Below are 25,351 nucleotides of genomic sequence, written 5' to 3' on the forward strand. Positions count from 1 at the left end.
TCTCAGTTTGGTGGTCAGCGGAGAAGCCAGCGGTCCCTCTGAGCCATGTCTGGAGAGGACTAGAGACAAGCTGCTGGAGACGCAGGACAGCAGGGAGCTCCAGTAATGAGCTCCCCGCTCGGCTTTAGTCACATCGCAGGCAGCAGCCGGTCCACGTGAGCGCACAAAAACATGGCTTGGCTGCAACCGCCGTCACGCGTACGGGGAGCACAGGATATGTCATATCCATGGCAACCAGAGAGAGAGATACATATGTACCCGCGTCTGGTTTAAATGCAGTCTTTTCGCTTTGAGGATGCCACGAGGGATTTTTGTATGTTTTTTTTGCGGAGGGTATTGTCCTGACATATGAATGGATCAGATATAGGCCGAGATGCACGCGGCCTGAGAAAGTGGGTCAGTGTGTCAATGTGTGTGAGTGAGAGAGAGAGAGAGAGAGAGAAAGAAAGAGGATCATTGTTGACGGATTTGAAAATCACAAACTGAAAATAGCTCAAAGGCAAATGTCAAATGCTGACAACATAACATATCTATCTTTAAGAATTGAATGCCTTCCAAATGTTTCAAATAAGTTGGGACCAGGTCATGTCTACTGCTGTGTTATATTTCAGAATGCAACAAACATTTTAACAGCCTGACTCTTTAATTACAGATCTGCATGCATATGTGCAGAATGTAGTGTGAAATTATTTTATTGAGTTAAACAAGGTCTTTTTTTGTGTGTGTGTGTGTGAATTGTTCCTTCACAAATGTGCAGGTTTTTGGAAACAGGATTTTAAAATTACATTATTTATTTTATTTTATTCAGAATTTAGATGCCGTTAATTGTTGTCTTTCCATTAAACTTTATAAGAGAACAGAACCAGACATCTGTGAAAGTAAATGGTCACTCGTCTGTCTACTATCAGATCCTGAAAATGGAAAAACGCACAATACCGAGAAAAATATATGTACATGCTCATGTGTTTTATTTTTTCCAAAAATAAATCTTTAGATATAATAATCATCATAATAATAAATGTATGAACGACAACATCTTCACAGCTAGATGGGGACATCTTTAGCCAGAGTCGCCCTGGGGTGGCTCCGCCCACTGGAGCCGACGTGGCCGTGTCGTCACGTGGAGCGCTCTGCTACGTCACGTCGGCATGAGTCGGAGAAAGAAAACCAATTCTACGAAGCTGGGCTTCGTGACAACAGGGCAGGGAAGCTATTGCTTCAACTCGTATTATTCCGCTAGCAGTGCTATGCGACGGCGTGTGCGGGTTGTTGTTCGCAACCTACGATGAAAACAAGCTAGCTAGCCTGCCCATTGCCAGCCAACCGCGGTAGCCGCAAGCTAACTAGCTAGTAGTTACACCTCTTTGAAGCAGGTAAGACTTGCGCTGCTTTTTCATGCTAACAGAGGGAGGGTTTTAACGGAAGACACATTTTTAAGAAAATAAGACTCTATTTTAGCTTAGGAGAATGGATTATATATCGTTCTGTACCCTTAGCAACAGGTAGGACTTGGACAATTTAACAGAAAAAGCTAACGTTACCACAAGTAATAAAGTTAAAGCTAATATTACATGACGTTCGTCTCTGCCTTGTTCTAAAGACGGACCAGAATCAAACATTAAGATGAGGTAAATTTGCATTTGCATGTCGAAATAAAAGCTTTATACGTATATATAATTTACGATCAAATCCATTGTTTCTTTGCATGTTTCTAGAGCATTTTGGCTGACTTTCATGTTCATGTTTTGATTTTTTTCCCTTTTTCGAGGAGGTCACTTTCACCATCGTTAGTTTGTCTGTAAACACGATTACGCAAAAACAAAGTTTCCAGAAGGGGGGGTTGTAAATAACAGGGAAGAACTTTTGTGTTACACCTGGAACAATGATTTATATTTATTTAACTGAACCCTGAAGACAGCAGTTTCGATGATTTATTGTTCCTTTGAATGTAATTGTGATGAACTGTTGGGCCTCTGTGAGAATACGCTCTACTGCACCCTTCTACTTCTTATCTCTAATGTAAAGATTAGCAGATTAATTGTAATTGATACATTTTGTCCTTCCTGTGGCCTTTTAGTCATGCCGGAAAAAGTCCGTCTGTGTTCCGTTTCCATCGGAGTGGAGGGAATGACTTGTGGCTCCTGTGTCCGGTCCATAGAGCAGCGGATTGGGTCGCTTCCCGGAGTTACACATATAAAGGTACAAGCAGTATTTGATGTGATACATTTTTACACCATGGGGTACAGTGCACAAAACTAGCTAACTTCAGATTTCTTGCATGGCACTCCTTGAGAATCAGATTTAGAGTATTGGATTAATGAATTCAAGGTTCCGGGCCGGTCTTCCCCCCCCCCCCCCCCAGGACTAGCTGATCTAATTTAAACCCTTATAATGTTGCCATGAAAGATTGCCAAATGGCAGTAATAGTGATTTGCTGTTTTTGTTTATTGTGGGTTTACCCTTCAGGCTGGAGTTAAATGAGAGACTAATGTAATTGTATCCAGCGTAATTGATCCAGATAGAGCTCTGCCCTTTGCAGACATCAGGTCGATATGTTGTTGTCTGCCCAAATTGGACATTTGTGTCTTTTCTAAAGAATTTAGCTACGACATCATTTGAAGTTAATCTGTTTAAACGTCATTTCCAAGAAGAGGGTTGTTTTTACTGTGTACATCCTTGTCTCATTCCAGGCCCTGCCCAGTGTCTTGTTTGCAGGAAACGTTAGTCCAAGTCACTCTCATTTGCTATTAAACCCCTTACTGGGCTTTGTGACTTGTAGTTCAGTCATGTGACCCTTATGATGTGTCACATGATTTTTTTTTTTTTCCTTGTCGAACAGGAAGATCTAAGGCCATGCTGACGGAAGAGTCTGTGAGCTGAAGTGGTTCATAAAGTCGTGTAGCTTTTGTATTAAATAAAGTTGTGGTGGTTTTTTGGACTATGCAGAATCATGTTATTGCTGTTAAGCCACGATTGAAGGAATTGGGTGCTCAATCTTCATGGCCCAGTGATTTAACTGAAACAAATAAAAGCATTGTTTCTCATAGAAATGCTTTATGCCTGGGGGGGGGGGGGGCAGGAGCTGATAAGAGCCTATATGTTCCATGTGAAACACTTAGAACTAAGGGATCACAAGGAGACTGAGTCAACAGCCTGCATCCGTTGCACAACACCCAACGTTGCCTCACCACACGTTTCTGACACTGTTGCTGAACTGAATGTGAATTTTCCAGTTTTTATGAAACCATTCATTCAACTCTAATCAGACTAGCAGAGCTTCCTGTGGCACTTTGTTAAATGTGTTTCCCTATTGGTATGCTAAAAGGCTCAAGTCAAATGAGCTGAATATGCATGTTCTTTTACATTTCACTAACATGTTACCAGAAACAGTCTTTAATCCATGTCTAAATGTTTATTTTTTAGGTGTCCTTGGAGCTAAAGGATGCAACCGTCATATATGACAGCAGCCGACAGAGCCCAGAGTCTCTATCGGAGGCCATTGAAGACATGGGCTTTGAACCAGTTTTATCAGAGTCAAGCACAGCCGCGCCGGTCTCCACAGATACCCAGCTTATCCCCACCTCAAACCTGACACCGGCAGTGCAGCGAGAGGCTTTGAAGAAGTTATCACATCGCCAGGGAGTGCTGGAGGTTAAGGAGAGCTCCGGCCAGACGGGGCTCGCCGTTACCTTCATTCCTTCCCTGACGTGTTTAAATCAGCTGACTGAGGTAGTGGACGGCCTAAGAACTCTGGAGAGTCCCACTCAAGAATTGTCTCCATCCCACACAAGTGGGGGTGGCGTGTCGCTCCTGAAGTTTTGGATCGAGGGAATGACCTGCCACTCCTGCACCTCCACTATTGAGGGGAAGATTGGAAAACTGAAAGGGATCGAAAAGATCAAAGGTGATCGATTACCTTTCCCTGTCCATGAGTTTGGTGTCGTGTGTTTTCTTACATTCTGGGCTACAAACCGATGTGGTAGTTGCCGCGCGTATTAGAAGTGAGAATATAATTTACATGTCATTGTGTGTGGCAGGTTATTTGTGTCTTCGTCACAGACCGGTTGTCCAGTCGACTCATGAAGTCCTTCCGCTTTCATTTCCACTTTGTACTCAGAATTACCTTTGCAGTCACTTCCTGTCCAAGTAAACCTTTGATTTTAATTTTTGTTTATTTTCTGTTCTGTCTTTATTCTCCACAGTTGTCTTGGAGACTCAGGAAGCAACGATTGTGTACTTGCCCTACCTTGTCACTGTTGAAACCATCGTTGACCAGATCGCTGTGGCTGGCTTCAAGGCGTCCGTCAAGTCCAAGCCTCGCTCCCTGCAGCTGTCCTCCAGAGAAATGGAACGTTTCGTTGATGCTCTAAAACCGGCCGCTTCTTCGCCGTCGGAGGAGACGGAAGTATTTATCGATACGGCGCCGGTCATGCTCAAGGTGAAAGGCATGCATTGTCATTCGTGTGTGGCCAATATCCAAGATAACGTCTCTAAGCTGCCCGGCGTGTCCTCTGTGGAAGTCTCTCTGGAGATGGAGAGGGCCTCCATCTGCTACGATCCTCTTAAGGTTACAGTGTCCCAGCTACAGCAAGCAATTGAGGCACTTCCTCCGGGAAACTTCCAGACTCAACCCTGGGACTGCTCTCGCCCTTTCGCGTCCGCTTCCACTGCTTTATCGTCGGAAGCGACTCGAGTCGAATCCGCTTCCTCGCAGCCTTATTTCACCCAGCCTCTGGCATCTGTCGTTAATATTACCATCGAGGGAATGGTGTGCAACTCCTGTGTTCAGTCCATCCAGGGCGTGGTCGCCCAAAGGAAAGGGGTGATATCAGCGCAGGTCTCGCTGGCTGATCACCAGGGGACGTTTGAGTACGATCCCCTCTTGACTACACCACAGGAACTGAGGGAGGCTGTGGAAGACATGGGCTTTGATGCTTTTCTACCCGGTGAGAAGATATGTGGTCTATTTTGTGAGTTACATAGTGAAACAGCTGAAATAGCTTTATTCTGTTGTTTTGATTACCTCTGAATGCTAAGCCTGTGTGTGTGTGTGTGTGTGTGTGTGTGTGTGTGTGAGGCCTAGACATCTCAGCGAACAGCAAATGACATTTTAAAAAACGATAATTTGCTCTCCACAGAGACTAATTCTCTGCTGCCTGAACCGGATCACAGTGTCTCGGCATCTTCAAACCTATCGCCCGTGAAAGATAAAGACCGGGACAGCGACCTCCTGGAAGAAACCGCCAAAGGGCCTCACGGAGACACGCACTCCAAATGCTACATTCACATTGGAGGGATGACTTGTGCTTCCTGTGTGGCAAACATCGAACGAAACCTCAAGAGTGAAACTGGTGTGTAAAAACAAAATGTTCAAGTTTTATTTCAGTGAGCGCGAATTGTAAGTCATTTGCTTTGATTAGGAAATTAAAGCACACATTTCACTGCTGGCCAGGTATCCACTCGGTTCTGGTGGCTCTGATGGCCAGCAAGGCAGAGGTTCGTTACAACCCCAAACTTGTGGACCCTCTGAAGATAGTAGACTATGTGCAAGAGCTCGGCTTCACCGCCTCTGTCATGGAGAACTATGAAGGATCCGATGGGAACCTGGAGCTCGTGGTGAGTTGCCGTAGGGTTCTATTCAACTTTGATTTGCCATCATCCGCTGTGGAATTTTATTTTCAAGATGTCAAGACGTGTTCCTCAAAACCATAAACGCACACGAAGGTGTTCTAAAGCTGTAAATCAATCATTTCTGTTCATCACTTCCACCCTCTGGAGTTACATTTTGTTTTATGCCTCATCTTCGCTTTCTTTCAGGTGAGGGGAATGTCGTGTGCCTCTTGTGTGCACAAAATTGAATCCAGCCTCATGAAGGAAAAGGGAATTATATATGCCTCTGTTGCCTTGGCGACCAACAAAGCGCATGTTAAATATGACTCGGAAATTGTAGGGCCGCGAGACATCATCAAGTTAATTGAGGTACGGTTTCTGCCTGTGGCTTTTCTGTTTGAGTTTTGTTCAGCAGTGTTTCCTAAAGATGTTGGATACAAATGAGAATCTACAAACATTTTGATGCTTTTCTATATGAAGTGTTTCATAAATGTATGAAATGTAATCCGTGTTTTTACTGTTATTTGCAGGGTCTGGGATTTGAAGCATCCTTGGTGAAGCGAGATCGAAATGCCAGCCACCTTGACCACAGCAAAGAGATACGACAGTAAGAAGCAACCTGCTGCTTTATGCTACTCTGTAAATGTGATCTGTTTTAGCTCGGCCCCCTTTCTTCTGTAAAATGTTGCTTGAAACACTGAAATACATGCTTTTTGTTTTTTCTTCAAACGACGACTGATTCCGTCCACATTTTAGAAGCAAAACAATTCTGTTATGAGAACTTGTACCTTCAGAAAAGGCTTGTGTGCATTTCTGACGCTTTTACCTCTGTGCGCTATGCCTACTTTATAACCTTCTCGACTGGAAGCATATCAGTTCCTCAAGTTTTTGCGTTTGGTTGTTATTGTGTTCACAGATCTACTTATTAGGTTTGTATTTTCCCTTTGAGGACAGATTATTGTAATTTCCACGAGACTTGCATTTCCATTTGGTGTTGTGTACTTGCATGAAGCAAGTCTAAATGAACTTATGCTGTGCTCTCTATGAGCTAAAGAACATTACTAATAAGCAAGCTGGACTGCCCTGCTACAACATTGCAGCGACCCCTGTGTGTAATTCCATTTCCCCCCCATCATTTTGTCTTTTTTAGTGAAAAATGTTTTGTGTGTCTTCTGCTATTTTTTCATGGAACATATTTTGGGGAAAACCATTCAGATAATCAAAGTATTTTTTTAGTGGCCTTTAGTTTGATTAAAGGCCACCCTTTTGAAAATAAATGGAAACATGTTGGTTATTTTTTCTGTTTTGAGAAGACAATTTGGAGGAAAAGGGAACTGAACTGTCGCCTGTGAAGGAGGATCTCTTCAAAAATCATTTTGATAGAGCATTTTATAAACAACCTTTTAGAGTGAAACTTTCTTGACCCAAACCATAAAATGTAATCCTGTGTGGCAGTAAAATACACAAATATGAGCCACTAATTGTTGCCACTTTCAGCCAGAGAGTTATTTAAGTGTCTGAAGACGTGAGAGGATCCTACAAAGACGCTCCTAGTATGAACGTGATTTGCTGAACATGTTTCATGAAAGGGAAATGCACTTGATCGGGCAGCCAAGTGATATTTTTCAACAGTTGAACTGGTTGGACGTGTTTCTGCCTTTAGCGACAAACTGGGTATCCATTGTCATGACAAAACTAATCCTCATTGTTTAGGTTTTTCCACGTGTAGTCCCACGAGACCGATATGACTGTCCTCCCTGTGGGGTTAGTATTAGGGTAATAACTCGGTAATACCTGTCTGCCTTCTCCTTTCCACATCTTCTGCCATCCGTGTGTGAGCGGCGCCCAGTGTGCTGCCTCACAGGGAGTCAGGGTGTGGCGCATTATCTCTATTTATATCCTCATCTCTCGTTCTCTTTTTTTCTATAACCTATTCTGCAAATGTTACAGTAGCCATTAATGCTTTTATATGTGTAACTGGTAACCGCGGCAACAGCGTTTGCCTGCGTATTCACAGTAGGGCAAGACTGCAGAGCACAGAATGTAAACGCATCATAAGTTATCGCTTTATTGCAGGCAGCTTTGTCAAATTCAAACCACATTTCTGAATTTGAAAATGGCATCTATGCCAGAATGGATTAAAAAGATTCATTGGGATTGTGTTGTAATGGAGCTTTTCACTGAAGTGACCAGTGGATCTACTTATTCCGTTACCTGGCGGATGGATTAAAAAAAACAAACCTCCGCTCACATCTGTTCTGATCTTCCAGGTGGAGGAAGTCTTTCTTGGTGAGCCTGTTTTTCTGCGTACCTGTGATGGGGATGATGACCTACATGATCATCATGGACCACCAAATGAATGCGTCGCATCGACACAACTTCACAGTAGACGATCGCAACCACTACCACTCCACCATGTTTCTGGAGCGGCAGCTGCTCCCAGGCCTGTCCATCATGAACCTCCTCTCCTTCCTCTTTTGTGTGCCTGTACAGGTAAAGCTGAGGCGCTGATCCTCAGGAAAACATGCTATCAACATATTTATTTCAAATGAAAGTCATAAACGTGTTTCATCCACTGTCTGGATAAAATGTTTGTGGTCCAGTGAATGAAGGCTTTTCTGTGTCTCTCTCTGTAGTTTATTGGAGGACGCTACTTCTACATTCAAGCCTACAAAGCAGTCAAACATCGATCCGCCAACATGGACGTGCTAATAGTTTTAGCAACTTCCATAGCCTTCACCTACTCTCTGATCGTCCTCGTCGTGGCCATGGCAGAGAAGGCGTTGGTAAATCCCATCACCTTCTTTGACACGCCGCCGATGCTCTTTGTCTTCATCTCCCTGGGACGTTGGCTGGAACAGATAGCCAAGGTTTATATGACTGTTACTGTTATTGATGATACTTAATGTCTAGTCGATTTATTTTCGGGTGTTTTTTTATTCACTTTTTTTTTTGCTCTTTCCATTCAGAGCAAAACATCTGAAGCTTTGTCCAAACTGATGTCTTTGCAAGCGACTGAGGCCACAGTGGTCACCCTGAGCAGCGACATGTCTGTCGTCAGGTATTCACTGTTTGCTTTGCTCATTTATTGCAGCTCATGTCAGGAACTTTTATTTTTTTAGATTACAACCTATTGTATAAATGCTTGCCGTCCGTGTCAATAGAAAGGTCTGAAGTTGCATAAAAAAAAACTACAAACAAGCTGCAAGTCATTTATAATCATGAGAGAAGAACAATTGTTGTCATGGCTGAAGGAGGTTATTGTAGTCGCATTTGTTTCTACACGGCGTTTTAAAAACTGTTTTCACCATTTTGCATTCATGTTTCGGCTCCAGTGAGGAACAGGTGGATGTTGACCTGGTGCAGCGGGGCGATGTGGTGAAGGTTGTTCCTGGGGGGAAGTTTCCGGTTGACGGAAGGGTCATCGAGGGAACCTCCATGGCCGATGAGTCTCTCATCACAGGTTGGGAGCATTATTATTTGTGCCGTTAACATGCTATTGAAGTAGCGGAAAGACATTTGAGTTGCTCCCAAGCGTTCTTTTAACCCTTTCCTCCCTTATCCTGCCTGCAGGCGTGGTAGTTCAAGTCAACCCTTGCAGGCGGGTCCTGAATGCAAGCGTGGAAAATAAGGTTTTGTGACAAATGATTTGGAGATATCTCAGGCAAAGTTGGATAGATTGTCGGTGAATGACAGGCGGGCAGGTCTCCAGTCTCACAGACGACATCCCGCCGAGCGCGACTCGACCGCTGCCTCCCTTCCGCGGAGGGAGGCAGCGGTCTCCCTCCTTCCTCTACCGATTTCTACCAACAGATGACCAGAACTGGATGACAGATTTATAGTGTCTTTCAATATAAATCTGAAATAGAATAGAATAGCACTTTATTGGCATTATGAAATTAAATGGGCTGTGCACACAGTGCACTACAGGTCAAAGTCAAAACAATAGACACAATGGATGAAACTCAAGTAGGATATGAATGAAGGTGCTTAGTGACTAATTATAGTTATTTTGGTCGTTGCTTAGTTATTAAAATAAGGTTCGTACGGCCAAGGGGAAGGAACTGAGACAATCTGATGGCGTGGGACTTGAGTGACCTGTCGCTCCATCCAGACATGATTTTGCTGAAATTATATGTTGATCGAATATTTTTATATGAAGTAAATATATATTTGGAACTTAAGAATACAGTTTGGTAAGTTAGTTGTAGTAATTATAAAATTGGGGGGGGGGCGCAGTAATGTACAGGGCAGCAGCTCCAGATGACTGTCGGGGAGGAAAGGGTTAAATTGTGGACCAGCAAACGTAGCTAGCCCACTGTTTGTCCTGTGATAAAGTGCCAGCGTTGGCGACAGATGTTCCTGTTCCTGCTTCCAGCTGCTGAGCAGCTGTTGCTCTGTCTGCAGGCGAGGCCATGCCAGTGGTGAAGAAGCCAGGAAGCATCGTCATTGCAGGCTCCATCAACCAGAATGGCTCTCTGCTTATCAGTGCTACACACGTTGGCATGGAGACCACGTTGTGTCAGATCGTCAAACTAGTGGAGGAGGCTCAGACCTCAAAGGTAAATCGTGAGGTCTGCGCGACCTGCTTTGACGAGAATCTCTCGGGCGCTTAATTTCTGACATTGTCTTTCTAGGCACCGATCCAGCAGTACGCAGACAAGATCAGCGGCTACTTCGTGCCCTTCATTGTTGGCATATCCGTGCTCACACTCATCTCCTGGATCATCATTGGGTTTTTAGACTTTTCTCTGGTGGAAAAGTACTTTCCTGTGAGTCTTTTGTTTCATGTGACTGTACTACATCAGGAATTACTTTAACTCGTCTATAAGTCTGTGTTAAACCTCAGTAAATGTCAGTGCTTCTTCCGTATTAACTTCGCCTTTTCTCGATGAAGACGAGATTAAAAAGTTCTTATAATATATATATATATATATACAGTAATATATTATACATTTGAATTGAACATCCACGTGTCTTGCAGGGTTATGACAAGAGCATTTCTCGGGCAGAGGCGGTGATACGCTTCGCCTTCCAGGCCTCCATAACGGTATTATGCATCGCCTGTCCCTGTTCCCTTGGCCTAGCAACCCCGACAGCTGTCATGGTCGGCACGGGGGTTGGAGCCCAAAACGGCATCCTGATAAAGGGAGGGGAGCCGCTCGAGATGGCGCATAAGGTGCGTTCATGACGATGTTACGCCGCCTCTACACAGTCACCAGATTATGTAACAAGTCAACTGTCAATTTTAACGCGTTATGAGATGATTCTAATTAGAAAGCAGGCAGAGGACAAAAACCTCTATTTCACTATTATGTTATTGCACCTAAAATCAATAATCTGTTTGTTTATCAGTCACGGCCTCGATCAGGAGGAGATACTCCGAGAACTTGGAGCGTTTGTGTTATTATTAGTTTGATGTTTGAGTAACGGTAGTGTTCTTCAGGAGGCAGTTACTTTTAGGTATCCAGATATTGGATAACCTTTTTCCTACATACATTTTATTTTCATTTGATCAAGTCCCTTTTGTTTTATCTGTAGTTTTATTATATATCCAATACATTTAGTACAAAATACAAGCAGCAATAGCAGAAACCAAGAGTGGGGTCTGTACCTTTCTGCAAACGTATTAGTATAAGAATGACCTATGGGGATTTATAGGTGTAAAAACATGTCACATTTATTCTGGTAGTATTTAATTCTGAATATATTTATCATCTCTTGGGCAGGTCCATACGGTGGTGTTCGATAAGACTGGGACCATCACATATGGAACTCCAAAAGTTGTCCAAGTTAAGATGGTTGTGGAGGGAAACAAGATGCCTCGTTCCCGACTGCTGGCCATCGTGGGCACGGCTGAGAACAACAGCGAGCACCCGCTTGGAGCAGCCATCACCAAATACTGCAAACAGGTTGGTCGACTTCCTCAACTGTAACCCCCACGTGACCTGCAAGTCTTTCTTGTTGCTGAACAATTGACCGCCTGGTCTAAATAGTTAAGTATGCATTTGTGTTTTTTTGTGCAGGAGCTTGGCACAGAGTCTCTGGGGAAATGCACCGACTTTCAGACCGTTCCAGGCTGCGGGATCCGATGTCGCATCAGCAACACAGAGATGCTGCTGAAACAGGCCGACAGCGACAGTGAGGATAACAATCAACACGACAGCCTCCTCGTCCAGATCAGCGACACCCGGATGTCTAGCAGTTCGCATCCACTTGTCATGGACCCTCAACCAATAAGTACGTAGGTTTGGTATGAGTCGTAGGCCTAGCATTTATTTCTGTAGCTTCCTATTCACAGAAATATTAAATATGTTTAGTTTATTAATAAATGTAGAGAGCAGAATAAATGCCTTTTTGACTTTCTAACTTGAGTGATCTCTGATTGAAGGCCTCGTCCAGACGGCCACCTACCTTGTCCTGATCGGCAACAGAGAGTGGATGAGAAGGAACTGCCTGCAGATCAGATCGGATGTCGATGAAGCCATGACGGATCACGAGCGTAGAGGACGCACTGCTGTCCTGGTAGCTGTAGACGGTGAGCAAGGATGGGTCAACATGATGTGTAATCGTTGTTCTTTTTTGTCATGTATTTACAGCATTGTTCCATATTTGTATTTGTGCACAGATGTTCTGTGTGCAATGATAGCCATCGCCGACACAGTGAAACCAGAGGCTGAGCTGGCTGTCCACACGCTGACCAGCATGGGTCTGGAAGTGGTGCTGATGACCGGAGACAACAGCAAGACTGCACGGGCCATTGCTGCTCAGGTACGGACGGGCTGACATCAAAGCAAACATGGAGAGCTCTGTGGTCACTGTGGAGCGTTATTCTCAACTTACTGACATCTGACAAACTGATACAACTCTTAATCCATACACTACACCGTCCCTAGTGAGCGAGGTGATCTGTTAATCAATTACTGATCAATCAATTAATATAATTGTCTCAGGTGCTTGATATCTTCACAGATACAAGCTGTGTTTTCATAAAATATACACATGCATATGTTTAAATAGGAAATACTGATGTTGATGCAGCAAAAATGTTGCATTTAAAAAAAAAGAACACGCACTTAACAAGATATTGTTACAATGTTTCACCAAAGCAAAAACGTTTCACAATGTCTTTCATCTTCTTTTAAAGCAATTTTATTTCTGTTAAAAAAACCCAATGCTAATAAAAAGCCTCTCTGGCGCCGCGGCCTCGGGGTTTACGCTCTGCGTCCGTCTCTCCCGCAGGTGGGCATCCGAAAGGTGTTTGCTGAGGTGCTTCCCTCTCACAAGGTGGCAAAGGTGGAACAGCTGCAGCTGGCGGGAAACAGGGTCGCCATGGTGGGGGACGGCGTCAACGACTCGCCTGCCTTGGCCATGGCTGACGTGGGCATCGCCATAGGAACTGGAACAGATGTGGCCATAGAAGCAGCAGATGTGGTGTTGATCAGGGTGAGCCTTTTTTTTATGAATTACTGTCTGACTGATAGTTTGGATGTTTCATAAAATAAATGACTAAACAATTTATTCTACATTAAGATTCGCTGATTTCACCCACTTCTTTTTGCCATGTCTGCAGAACGATCTGCTGGACGTGGTGGGCAGCATCGATCTTTCCAAGAAGACGGTCCAGAGGATCAGGATCAACTTTCTGTTTGCTCTCATCTACAACCTGGTTGGCATTCCAATCGCTGCTGGTAGGCGATTGAAAACGGTTCATTCCGGCATCGTCTGATTGGCCTCTGCCGTAACGCGTGTCTGTCCTCAGGCGTGTTCATGCCCATCGGGCTGGTGCTGCAGCCGTGGATGGGCTCTGCTGCGATGGCGCTGTCGTCCGTCTCTGTGGTTCTGTCCTCCCTCCTGCTTAAATGGTAATGAGATCTTTTATTCGTCGTTTGGTTTTCCCGCCCGGCTAAAGGGGCCTGCACACATTTTGTGTTTTTCTTCCGTCTTTTTGTAAGTTACACGAAGCCCAGTGCCGAGCAGCTGGAAGCCAGGCTGGGTAACAGCTGGCGGCAGGGCAGCCTGTCCGACGTCAGCGTCCACATCGGCATCGGCGAGACGCGGCGTCCCTCCCCCAAACTCAGTCTGCTGGACCGCATTGTGAACTACAGCCGTGCGTCCATTAACTCCCTGCGTTCTGACAAGCAGTCGCTCAACAGCATGGCGCTCAGCGAACCTGACAAGCACTCCCTGCTGGTGGGGGGGGCGCAGTGCGGCGAGGAGTTCTGCTGAAGGCTCGCCGACGACGATTGACTTTTCTGTACTGAAGTAGACGGTAGCTACATGTGATGAAGGCGGGGCCATGCTAAGCCGTTTGTGCTGGGCCCGTTCATCTGCGACTGTCCAAAGAAAGCGTAACCCCACCCACCAGTCAAACAAGCTGCACTTGCTCATCTGCCAGAACTTTAACATCTGTCCAAAGATATTTTAAGTGTTGTCACTTGAAGAAAAAAAAAAAAAAGATTCCTTACATTTACATTCATAATAAAACTTTGTATAATTATATTCCAGAGTATTTATATTACCTTTATTTATCTTGAAAATGCATATTTTTATCCCAAAAGCCCACCTTATCATCTCTAATTATTGAACACACTAATGGTGAGTTGCACATTAGTGCCAAAGATAACACTATTGAGGTCGCTTTGGAGTCCGCGGGCAACTTTAAATAAAGTCGACGACACAAAGTGGAGCGTTCGCCGGATGTTGACATTGAAGCTCTAGTTCTGGTAGCATCACCTCAACTTTAGCCAATGATATAGCGATGTCTTTCAATAAATGTAAATGATCATTGCTCAATATTTACAGATGCTGTTACGAGGATGATGTCATCCAGAGAAAATATTGTCATGATGCGGTTACTCAATGTTAAAGGCACGCGCCCGGTCGTTCCACCAGACAAGATGGCGTCTGCTGTTCGAGACCTCTTTCAGTGCGATGACTACTTCTCTGTTTTATGATTCAATGCAGGAACAACAAAAACCCAGAGTTGCAAAGAACATTGCCGACAGAGCAAAAGTGCTTCCTCTGGAAAGCTCGTTCCGAGCATCACTCCAATCGGGTGATAATCAGTCGAGTTCAGCTATTTACAAGAAGTGTCTCCATTTTTGACAATGAAGAGCCGTTTGTCACTTTCTCTGGATGCAGACGTCTCGACCGATCTGCCGTTTGTGTGCTTTGCTGTGGAAAGCTGTCCGTGTGGCTTTATGTACGTGTGCAGTCGTGCAGGCAGGGACGTTTGAAGTCTTTGATGGGTCCCAGTATGTGCCTTGGAATAAAACTCTTACAACCTCACTCAAATGCGTCGTTACAGCAGAAGGTAGCGCTGCAGAGCCGCTGGCTGCACCGAAGCATCAAACACCCGGTGCAAGATTTGGACTTTATTTCACCCAGTTAGTCAAAACATCACATCACCCTGCTTTACTGCAGAACAATCAAATACCATTTATGTCATACTCTTTAAAAAAAAAAAATAATACTCACTGTAATTCCTCTATTTTGATATGTATTGCTTTGGCTGGAGTGGCTTTTCATTGAATTTGATGGAGCGACGTTTCTAAGCATTTATCAGAAATGTCATTTTATATTTTTGTTAGTACTCATCAGATACAATCTGCTATCATTTTAACCAAGGGGAATGTCCAGGAATAGTAGCGAATCAATCAGGAAACGGCAGGTCGAGCAAGTTCTAAATATGTGCCGTGTTTTAAAACGTACAAGGTCAACTCTTCTGGAATAATGCCACAGACAACTGGAATACTCTACATTCAGTTAACTCGAGCACGAGAATAAAACACCGGTGGGAAAAAAGGGCTCCTGACAAATGCCTCTGAAAACGTTGAAAAGATAAAAGTACTTGTACAGCAATGTCAGATTACAGTACATTAAACATTAAACAGCATACAGAAATTACACAGCATGAAGAGCAAGAATTTATTTAAATCATTTCAGCTCATTAGGTCAATTGATTTAAATACACTGAATATTATATATTGATACATTTATTTTACTTACGGTTTTAAAATGTCCAATCATGAATCTGTCTCTGATAGTTGCTTAGTATTGAAATTCACACACTAAAAACAAAAAATCAAGCTGATGAGCCAAGATCTTTTCTGAGAAACTCATCAGGTTGAGGTCAATGAGCAGCATCGGGATGGGAGCAGGCGTTAGATCATCCTTGCCATGAAGTATACCATCTAAAGAATGCTACGCCATATCCAACATACATCCGACATCTAAAATGTGTCTTCGGTAGCTGCATTAAGATAAAAGAAAAAAAGAATAGATACCCCACAAATCTTTGTAGAGCACGACTGATTGCTGAATTTTGGTGATATCAAATCTGAATCAGAATACTTTATTAATCCCAGAAGGAAATTCCATAAATACTGCATTCAATAAAATCCCGGTTGAAGTCATAGAGATTATGGATTAAGAGTGAATCTGTTGCCTCTTGCTGTTAAACTCTCCTGAGTGTAGCCTCTGTGCGACTACTGAACGTCATCTTCTGTATATTACAGGTTAATAGTACGATACACACTGATAATTAAGACATGAAATAGCACCGTGTTGGGCAGTCGATGGTTGCTACCATCATAGCATCACATTTCGTGGGGAAGTGTCACATTAAGGATTAGATGTCGAGAGGCATTTGGCGAAACACAATAAAATGAATAGCTTGTCATCATTTGGGTCGTCCCATTTTGGCAAATGTATAACCTGAATAGGTCTTTGGACTAAACGACGTCAAAACGGGATTATAGTCACACTTGGAATGCAGGCAACAAATGAGGCGTGTGAGAATCTAGCAAAGAAAGAAAACGGTTTGGTAAATATATACTTTAAATAGAAAATTCGCTTTAATTTATTTCATTTAACCTTTACTTAACCAGGTAGTCCAGTCGAGAACCGGTTCTCATTTACTGCCACCTGGAGTTTAAAGCATCTTTATATGAAACCACTATACAGAACCAATCATGATGGAGATCATACTTCTATCTGGCCCAGTTAGAGAACGTCTTCTCTCGCAGTCACAATAAAAATAAAAATCAACAATCACATTGACAAAAGCAAACATCTCTCGAGAGGCTCAGCGGCGTCGTCACATTTCCATGTTGAATGATGAGAAATGGAAAAACACAAAGCTGAACTTTGGCACACGGAATGAGGACAACAAACAAAAGAATCAACTGGACTTGCTGGAGTTTGGTTGACGACGCTTTCACCTCTCATCCCGAGAGGCTCCTTCAGTTCTCGATTCAACCAGCTCAGCTCATAGCCCTTTGTTGAAGTAGACCCGCTCCAGTCCTGGGTGCTCGGCCAGAATGTTCTCCTGCAGCTCTGACTCCAAGCGGCTGATGGACATGGAGCTGGATCCGGGGCGGCGTTGTGAAGACAGACAGCGGGGTCAATGGAAAACAGAACAAACAAAAAAACCGTACACTGTAGGACAAAATAATTGTGCAAACATTTCTTTAAGGGGAAGCAAAGGTCTTTGGTGTCAGTTCTGAAGATCCGACTCACCTCTTCTGAGGGAACAACGCGCAGCACAGCGGAGTGGCAAAGACCAGGCTGCAAACGAAATACAGGCCGATGAAACAAAAGGCACGCAGGCAGAAAACGCACCAGAGTTAGGAAAAGAGATTCTGTGGCAAACTCAAGGCAGATGTTCAAGATTTTCAAAACTCTTAAAAGTCAAAATAAAAAAGAGCATGGCATTAGCGGGGCGTAAACCAGCATCGGCATGAAGTTGGGTGGCAGGTCTCACGGTTCTGAAGGAGAACGATAATTAATCCGTCTGTGAATTAAATCTGACCCAAGCACATCTGGGTCATGACAATGATCTCAAACTCACAGATGTAGCTGGGGGGAATGAATCCTCCTCAAACTTTATAACAGCCCATCCAAACAAGAGGGGATGGGCAACACTACAAACAGAACCACTCTGGGCCGGTTCCGTTGTGTAGGCCAGCTAGTCCTGGAGCAGTGCAAAGAGCACAGCTGCTGTCGATCCCCGAGCCAGAGCAGCAAGGGCTGAAGAGGCTCGTTCGGATTTAGAAAGGAAAGACTCGGTGGTCCTGTGTTTAGGTGGCGACGGCGCCGACCCAGAATAAATGCTGCTTTCTGTTTTGCTTGCAGCCTGTTTTGGTAAAAAATCTCAGACAGAAGGAATTTGTGAGGGGCGGTGTCAAGAATTGGAAAAAGGAAAGTTTTGATGCGATGAATGACATTTCATTATCCTTGTAAATTGTTCAAATGAACTTCTCTCATGGTTTATCAGCTGGACCATCGCTGACGACTCACCAGAATCCCACCAGGCTGACCTGAATCGGTGCACTCATCCACGGGAACCTCTGAAAAGGGCAGGCAGACAATGCAAATGAGGGACACGAAAGCCGTGGACAATTCCCATGCTGGAGTGTCCCCGTGTCCTCCAGTGCTCGTTCCTACCTTAAGAAAGGCCTTCTTCTCCAAATGGTTCATTAAGAACGGGGGGATAGCTGCAAAAATGCGTCCAATCATCAATACGTTTCCAATTGGTAATATTAAATGACGTCAACGTTAGTGGTTTCAGACTGGGCGAAGGCATTCTTACCCATTCCTGGGGAAGCCATGAGAATTCTGGAGACTACAACCTGAGAGATCGCCTGCTGTGCCGCTTTCGTCGACTCCCCTAACCTGTTGCCCTTCTCATCCGTTACGGGGATGCCGTGCTTCAGTTCCCTGAACACAACGGAGCAAAGCAAATCCGATCAGAGAAATCAAAACAAACTTTTTTCATAAAGCTTATACTTCAAGCGAAGGACTTTAAAGGTCGATATCCCTGTCAGCCTCACCGCTGTCTCATGAGGGGGATGTTGATACAGTTGGCGGCGGCTACGGCCGCAAAAGGGACAAATCGTCCAATCAGGGGCGAGATGTGCTACAGCGGAAGAGAAAAGGCACGAAAACAGTGAGGAGGAAATGGGCCGTTTAGGTTCCGGCCCTAAATAACAGACCTCTTTCGTGACAAACACTGTTTGCACAGAGCTAAATGACGATGCGGTTCAGGTTGACACGCTAACATGACGAGTAGAACGGGGGTTTAGGCGAGCCGATACCTTTGTTAGTGCATTTAGTCCCAGAGCGGTGGCGACCGCCCCGGTGGTGGCGGACGCGTAAGCTGTACCGAGCTGACTGCAAACAGAGAGCTCAAAACGTCAAGTCACGGATCACAAAGGGTTAATGCGCGTCAGTGCGAGCGCCTCGCGCCTCAGGCCGGCGTTTACCCGGGAACCTTACCCGACTGTGATCGGAGCGTCGCCACTCCGGTTGGTGTAATTCACTATTGCATTGAAAGACTGGTTGATCCACTGCCAGAAGAGCACGGCTGGAGTCGTTCTGCAGGGGCGGAAGCAAACGGGGAATGAAGACGGAACCCCCCCCCCCCCCCCACACGAGTCCACAGGGGGGGGGGGGCTGGAGGGAGACTGGCCCCTCTCCGGGCACCAGTCCACTCTCTAGGACTAATTCATTTCTCACACAATGCTCTCAAAATCAGACACATTTAGGGCGGCGGCATCGATGCGTGTGTAATCTGGTGCTAATCCACCAGATTTAAATGTTTTCTTAAGGGGTCGTCTTGCCCTGTAAATGATGGTTGCAGGGCTGCGAGCTGGATTCTGGGTAAGGCTCGGTGCACTTAGACACATACGGACTCTGAGCGCATCCCCAACAGGGACCGTGGTGTGGATCAGATTGTGTGATGATCACAGCTGATCCATTCCTGGATTCATTTTGATAGATCTATTTTTTTTTTGTCTTTTCATTGTGGAATCTCTACGCAGAACTCGGTCCACCTCAGAATTCTATCCTTTCTTCCACAGCCCAAAAAATACTAAATCCCCTGGAGGGGAAAAAAAAAAAAAAAGTCATTTAAAAACTGTGTTTTATAATCGACACTAAACTGAAGGTGGGATTTTCAGATTTTGGTGAGACCGCGTGAACATTTGGATGGATTACAACAAAGATCAGATTAACAACGGCTCTATTACATCTAAGCACGCCGTCTGAGACGCCACATGAAAGCGCCGTCCTTCAAAGAGTTAAAACCATGAACGCGTCCCGTCTTGACGAGTGTCCGACCTGTAAAACGTCATCATGCATCCGGTGATCGTCATGTTCATGGGAACCTGCGCCGACATGCGGCCGATCAGCATCATCTTCTCCCCGGTGTCGGGATGGAAGGCCGAGTCAAACACGTACTTGGCTTTCCAGAGCTGATCCTCCGTCAGCCCGGGGGAGACGACGCCCTGCCTGGGAAAAAAGGGAACGATTCAAGGCGAGCTTCCCAGCAGCAGCAGCAAACGTGCACGCCGTGCGCGCCCGGCTCACCTGTACTCCGTAATGACTTTGTGTGCGTGTGCGAGCTGCTCGTCGGTGAGCAGGACGTTCCTCGGGTCGGTGACGGTAAAGAAATGTTTCGCCCGTCCCAGGAAGGTGCTCTGGTCCCATCGGGGCTCCTTGATGTTTATGGAGGCGGAGATTTCTGCAGCCATTTTACCTGATTCAAGGAAAGCAGGCGGTTATGGAGCAATAATAAACACAAACACAAATAAAAACGTTTACGGCTCAAGGACTTTGTAGTTGACAAGAATCAATGAAGCCCCCCCCCCCTCTTGAGCTTATATTGGGGGGGGGGGGGCAGGTTTTATTTTCACCATCATGACATTCCCAACGCAAAGACTGGCCCGCATTGAATAAACACCGCGACGCACGCGCACACGCATCAGCTTCGTGCACGCAGAAAGCTCCTTCCTTCCTTCCTTGCGGCTCAACCATCATTTGACACATTCCACGCGTGACGGAACCGTTTCCTGTAATGTGCACTAAAGATGGCTGCTGGACGTCGGGAGAGGGATGGATGGACCGCATGCTGCGGGAGGCATGCGGTCCACGTTCGGGTTCGGTCCACGTTCGGTCCACGTTCGGTCCACGGGGTCCCCCCACCCCTCCCCCTCTCCCTCTCCGATCACAGGCTTGATCTTCACTCAGGTAGCTCCGCCCCTGCAGCGTCCTCAGAAGGTTATCAGCGGGCTGAACTTCGGACCGAGGCGGACTCTGATCGATGAACCTTCGGCTTCTTCCGTCTTCACTCGCCGGCCGCGCGGCCACGCGTGAACCTCCCCTTTAATATATATTAAATACAATAATAATCGTTTTTCTGTTCTGTTTGAACACTGTGCAAAACGACGCTGTGACTTGATTTTTTTTTGGGGGGGGGGGGGGGGGTCCCCCCCCAGGCCGATCTGAACCAGTTAAATCTGGACTGCATACAGATGCGTCGTTGTTGTTGTTGTTGTTGTTGTTGTTGTTTTTGCACATGAGCAGAGGGACTTTCATGACAAAATAAAAACCCGGGTATCATTTAAAGGCGATTAAATGTGCACATCTGCTAAACCCGGTATTTGGCCGGTGCGTCCCAGACTGAACTAGTATCAGCCTGCCACATCCACATGCACATGCACATCCACATCCACGCACCCACGAGCAGCGTCCCGGAACTCTCGCAGCGTGCACGTTTCTCTTTTATAACGTCTTGGCGAAGCCATTAAAATAAGAACAAGTCTACTCACTCAATGAGCTCCGGGTTGTCCACGGGAAGCTAATTTTCCACACGAACTAACTAGCAGCAGCAGCAGCCCCGCCCCCCCCAGTGACAGGAAGCAGCGCCTACAAAATAAAAGCCGACTTTATTAAACTCCAAATTCACACAAGGAGATGTTGCTCGACATGATCAACAGATCAATTTGGTCAACAAGTTCTGAAACGCGTGAGACTTTCGGGATTTTCTGTCGAATGGTACAGTCGTAGATTAAACCGTGAAGTGATAAATTTACGTTTAATTCCGCTACGTCGTTGAAGTCGGCTTTTATTTTCAGTGGCGAGTCGCAGACAACTTCCGGTATTGCTCGTAAAAATCTTTGAATTGGTTCACAAACAGTAAAAATCAATAACTGGTCCTTTACACGATACCGTATACCTTTCCGTGGCGACGTTAATGTCTCGTGAAAATAACAAGTGTCACTGAAAACAGTAAGGTTTAATAATAATAATAATAATAGTAAATAGCCATAAAATAAGAGGGAAGTACGTCATCATACATCCGGTGGTGAAACCTTTCATGTTTCAAAATAAAAACATGCCTGTAAACAAAAAATATTTTAAAATAATTGTCCTCTCAGCATAACGCATAATTCTTCTCGTTACTCATCAGCATTGTTTTGGTGTCCGTTTCCATCTAGTGGCGACTGGTGAGAGAGAATAATACCACAAACCGTACCAAAAGCAAAAATACGATGAAGAAATTTCAGTCTTTATTTTGTATAGCTTTAGCTGCAAAACATTTTATTTTTTATTTTTTTTACAACTGATGCCACTTGTCCCGATATTGCTGGCTTAAATTAGAGACAGAAAACCACAAAGCGAGCTATAACAGAATAACATAACATAACAGAATAAAAAAAATTATAAGAATAACAATTAACAAAGAAAATCCCAACAACAACATATTCTGTTAGTACCATGTGGAAAAATGTGAATAATCAAATATACAAGTGTAGAGAGAGAATAAAACTAATATTGGACATCTTAATTCTGTTCACAAAATAAAATGTACTTCAGTTTTTAAAAGAAGAGTTTACATTATATTTACTGCATCCTTTGATTTGAGGCCATGCCAAGTGAAGAATGCAGCTTACATACTGTATATGGGAGCGATCTGATCATCATTTACACGCCGACGACAAGATTACTTACATTTAGTTGCTATTCTCAACATTAGTTCATTTATGTTTCCTGGTAAACCAGCAGGTATTGTGAAGGTATTATTCATAGTTGCAATCATTTCTTAAGAATAATAAAAACATCATGCACAGAGAGGAAAAATTCAAATGGTGATGGGCTTCAGTTAGATGTGATGGTTTCCATGTCATCGAGGTTATGGCACACACGTTGAGCTCCATGAGGTCATGAACACGATTGCTCTCAATCCTGTGTGTAGCCTCTTTACAGAAAATAGTCTGGCGTACGCCGCGTCACGTGGGGCTCTCCTCTGCGTGGTGCAGGGTCAAATTGTAAGCTACAGCAAACCAAAAGCAGGATTCATTATTAACTCACCTTTTATTAGTAATTGCTACTTAACGTGCAAAAGGTCCACACAAAAAAAATGTCAATATATATATATATTTTTAAAAAGCACTTACAAGGAGTATTTCAATGTGTCATCAAGCTCCATAATCGCCGCCTGGTTTCCACAGCGATAACAATAATTTGGTGCACTGAAGATCGTCACTACGTTGCGGTCATGGCACCAATTGTAACCCTAGATTGAGACATTACAACATCCTTATATGATACCTGTTAAACATTCACAACAATCCCAAAACCTACAGCTAACGTTCACTGTACCTCCATCACCAGCTGGTGGGCTCTTGATACCAAAGTCAGGCCATTTGCATGGTTGAACGTCTCAGAAATGTCCTGCCCAAAGGTGTAACCTGCACCACGGGGTGAGATGCCCCAGCCACCACGGTCATCCGGGTCTGACCATAACAAATCACACATGGGTCCCTGAAACACGGGGGGGGGGGGGGGGGGGGGGGGGTCAATACAGCGTGCAGAAATACATCATCCTTATATGTAGGTATATTGATGAGTGAACTTAACGCTTGAGCTATGAATTGATAGAAAGTCGCTAAAACTGGTCATAATTTTCCATTTTAAGATATGACTTCTTGAAAATATATAATAGGACCCTGATATTTTAGGCACTTTTACCAGACACATCTTAAATGGTTAATAAACCACAGAAAACATTATGATTAAGATTTTCCTTTGTACCGATTGATCAGCTAATTCATTCAGTCGTGACTATTTAATGCGAAATTCAGTAAATATCCAGATCATGAAGAGAAAATTCAATGCAAACAAAAAATGTGGATCCACAAGCAGCGCAATTCTTCATTTAAATGTTTGTTAAAGAAGTAAATAAATATAAAACAATTACATCTAAGAAATTGCTCTCATTTACACGGATTGAATTTACCTCATGAGGAACCTCCTGCAGGCGATCCAGCGCTCTGATGTGTTCTAAGGTGTCTATTGAGGGAGACAATCCTCCGTGGAGGCAGAAAATCTGACAAGGCAAAGACAAATTCAATTTAAAAAAGCCCCCGTTTGACATTTATGCCATCTGTAAATACAGAACCTCACCTGGTTGTCGACCAGCGCAGTCAGCGGCAGATAGTCGAACAGATCTGTGAAGTACTTCCAAACATTCGCATTCCCATATTTCCTCAAGCACTCATCGTAGAAGCCGTAAACTTGCGTGATCTGCCTGCTCTCGTGGTTCCCTCTTAGAATCGTGATTCGCTCTCGGAACCTGACCTACAAAGGGAAAAATACAATTGAACACATTCCATCATGCACCCCCCCCTAACAAATTAATATCCTGGGGCCTTGCATGATTTATATATGGTAACGTGGGGGTGTACGGCTTTTTTTTTTTGTACCTTTAGTGAAACCAGGAGTGTAACCGTCTCCACAGAATAGTAGCCTCGGTCGACATAGTCCCCCATGAACAGGTAGTTGGTGTCCGGGGATTTGCCTCCGATCTTAAACAGCTCCATGAGGTCGTGGAACTGACCGTGGACGTCTCCGCAGACGGTCACCGGACATCTCACCTCCTGCACGTTGGACTCCTTCGTCAAGATCTCCTTAGCCTGAGAATATACAGGGGACCACAAAAACACACACAGGATAATGCTGATTACCACTGGAGTACGGTGCAGTGGGGGGGGGCTGCACAATTATCTTTTATCCCCCCCTAAAAGCATCATTTAAACTGATCCCATCGAATCCTTGTTCCGGTTATTAACTAGAACATCACAGGAGGTGTTGTTGCTACGTAGTGACAGCTGCTGAAGAAGAAGATGGCACCAAGAGTGGGCGTCGCCAGGGAAAACATATTGTGCGCCTCCATCTTCTTGGAAGAGAGTGATCTTCCATAAACAACGCAGTTAAAGCAGCAGCAGCTAAATGGAGCGAGGGCCCGTGCGCTCATCCAGGCGAGGCTAGCCGCTGAGCAGCTAGCAGCTAGCACGCAGACCTCACCTTCTCACACAGGACTTTAACCTGATTCTCCGACAGCTGCTTGCACTCGTTCAGCTGCTCGATCCATCCGTCCAGCTCCTTGGTGAATGTCTTGTCGTCCATGTTTGGTTCGCCGGCAGCTAACGAGACGGAACCGTCTTTAAAATGCCGCAGGGGGAAAAGAAAACGCCGTCGCTGCGTGTGGCGGTTCCGTTCGGGTGGCCCAGCTAGCCAGGCTACGTCCTAGCAAAGCTGTGGTGGTCGCAGCTTGTGTGTGTGTGTGTGTGTGTGTGTGTGTGTGTGTGTGCGTAGATGCGCGCGCAAAAAGGAATGCGTCAACTGCCCTGCGTAATCCCAGTGAGTCTGCTCTCTGCTGGGGGGGGACCCAAGTGCGTAAAGACGCGCTGCTCGTTCTTAAACACCAAAGGGTTTAAACTATGTCGTGTCGTCTATAACGCTAGCTGGGATACATTCCTGGCCCTGCCCGGTCATCTCTGCGCCAAAGCGAGGACACGCAACAAATGCCTGGAGAGTGGAGCGCCTTTACCGAATGTACTAAAACAACGTGTGGCATTATAGTGGCTCTGGTTTTACTTTTTTATTTCATGTT

General features: G+C 44.9%; 3 protein-coding genes across 3 annotated transcripts; 1 reads left to right on the top strand and 2 right to left on the bottom strand.

Moving 5' to 3' along the window:
* Window positions 1–1,329: 1,329 nt before the first annotated feature.
* On the top strand, window positions 1,330–14,901 carry atp7a (ATPase copper transporting alpha). The gene is made up of 23 exons (XM_068740362.1): window positions 1,330–1,373; window positions 2,078–2,199; window positions 3,424–3,904; window positions 4,203–4,946; window positions 5,139–5,351; window positions 5,453–5,616; window positions 5,818–5,979; window positions 6,141–6,217; window positions 7,881–8,103; window positions 8,247–8,480; window positions 8,580–8,671; window positions 8,946–9,073; window positions 10,018–10,172; window positions 10,248–10,382; window positions 10,595–10,789; window positions 11,340–11,522; window positions 11,637–11,850; window positions 12,002–12,148; window positions 12,239–12,381; window positions 12,853–13,056; window positions 13,184–13,301; window positions 13,373–13,475; window positions 13,566–14,901. Exons 2-23 carry the CDS (start codon window positions 2,080–2,082, stop codon window positions 13,837–13,839), a joined length of 4,509 nt encoding a protein of 1,502 aa, XP_068596463.1. The 5' UTR covers window positions 1,330–1,373; window positions 2,078–2,079; the 3' UTR covers window positions 13,840–14,901.
* A 1,981-nt stretch (window positions 14,902–16,882) lies between these two features.
* Window positions 16,883–20,147, bottom strand: sfxn1 (sideroflexin 1). The gene is made up of 10 exons (XM_068740202.1): window positions 19,984–20,147; window positions 19,735–19,905; window positions 18,892–18,990; window positions 18,711–18,786; window positions 18,447–18,532; window positions 18,206–18,333; window positions 18,061–18,110; window positions 17,914–17,963; window positions 17,134–17,181; window positions 16,883–16,979 (listed from the first exon to the last, which is right to left on the bottom strand). Exons 1-10 carry the CDS (start codon window positions 20,145–20,147, stop codon window positions 16,883–16,885), a joined length of 969 nt encoding a protein of 322 aa, XP_068596303.1.
* A 1,804-nt stretch (window positions 20,148–21,951) lies between these two features.
* Window positions 21,952–24,881, bottom strand: LOC137894944 (serine/threonine-protein phosphatase 2A catalytic subunit alpha isoform-like). Its single transcript, XM_068740418.1, has 7 exons — window positions 24,763–24,881; window positions 24,162–24,371; window positions 23,863–24,036; window positions 23,696–23,785; window positions 23,059–23,220; window positions 22,854–22,972; window positions 21,952–22,729 (listed from the first exon to the last, which is right to left on the bottom strand). Exons 1-7 carry the CDS (start codon window positions 24,862–24,864, stop codon window positions 22,657–22,659), a joined length of 930 nt encoding a protein of 309 aa, XP_068596519.1. The 5' UTR covers window positions 24,865–24,881; the 3' UTR covers window positions 21,952–22,656.
* Between the last annotated feature and the right edge of the window lie 470 nt (window positions 24,882–25,351).

Source organism: Brachionichthys hirsutus, chromosome 6, assembly GCF_040956055.1.
Source record: "Brachionichthys hirsutus isolate HB-005 chromosome 6, CSIRO-AGI_Bhir_v1, whole genome shotgun sequence".
NCBI classification, from domain to species: Eukaryota; Metazoa; Chordata; class Actinopteri; order Lophiiformes; family Brachionichthyidae; genus Brachionichthys; species Brachionichthys hirsutus.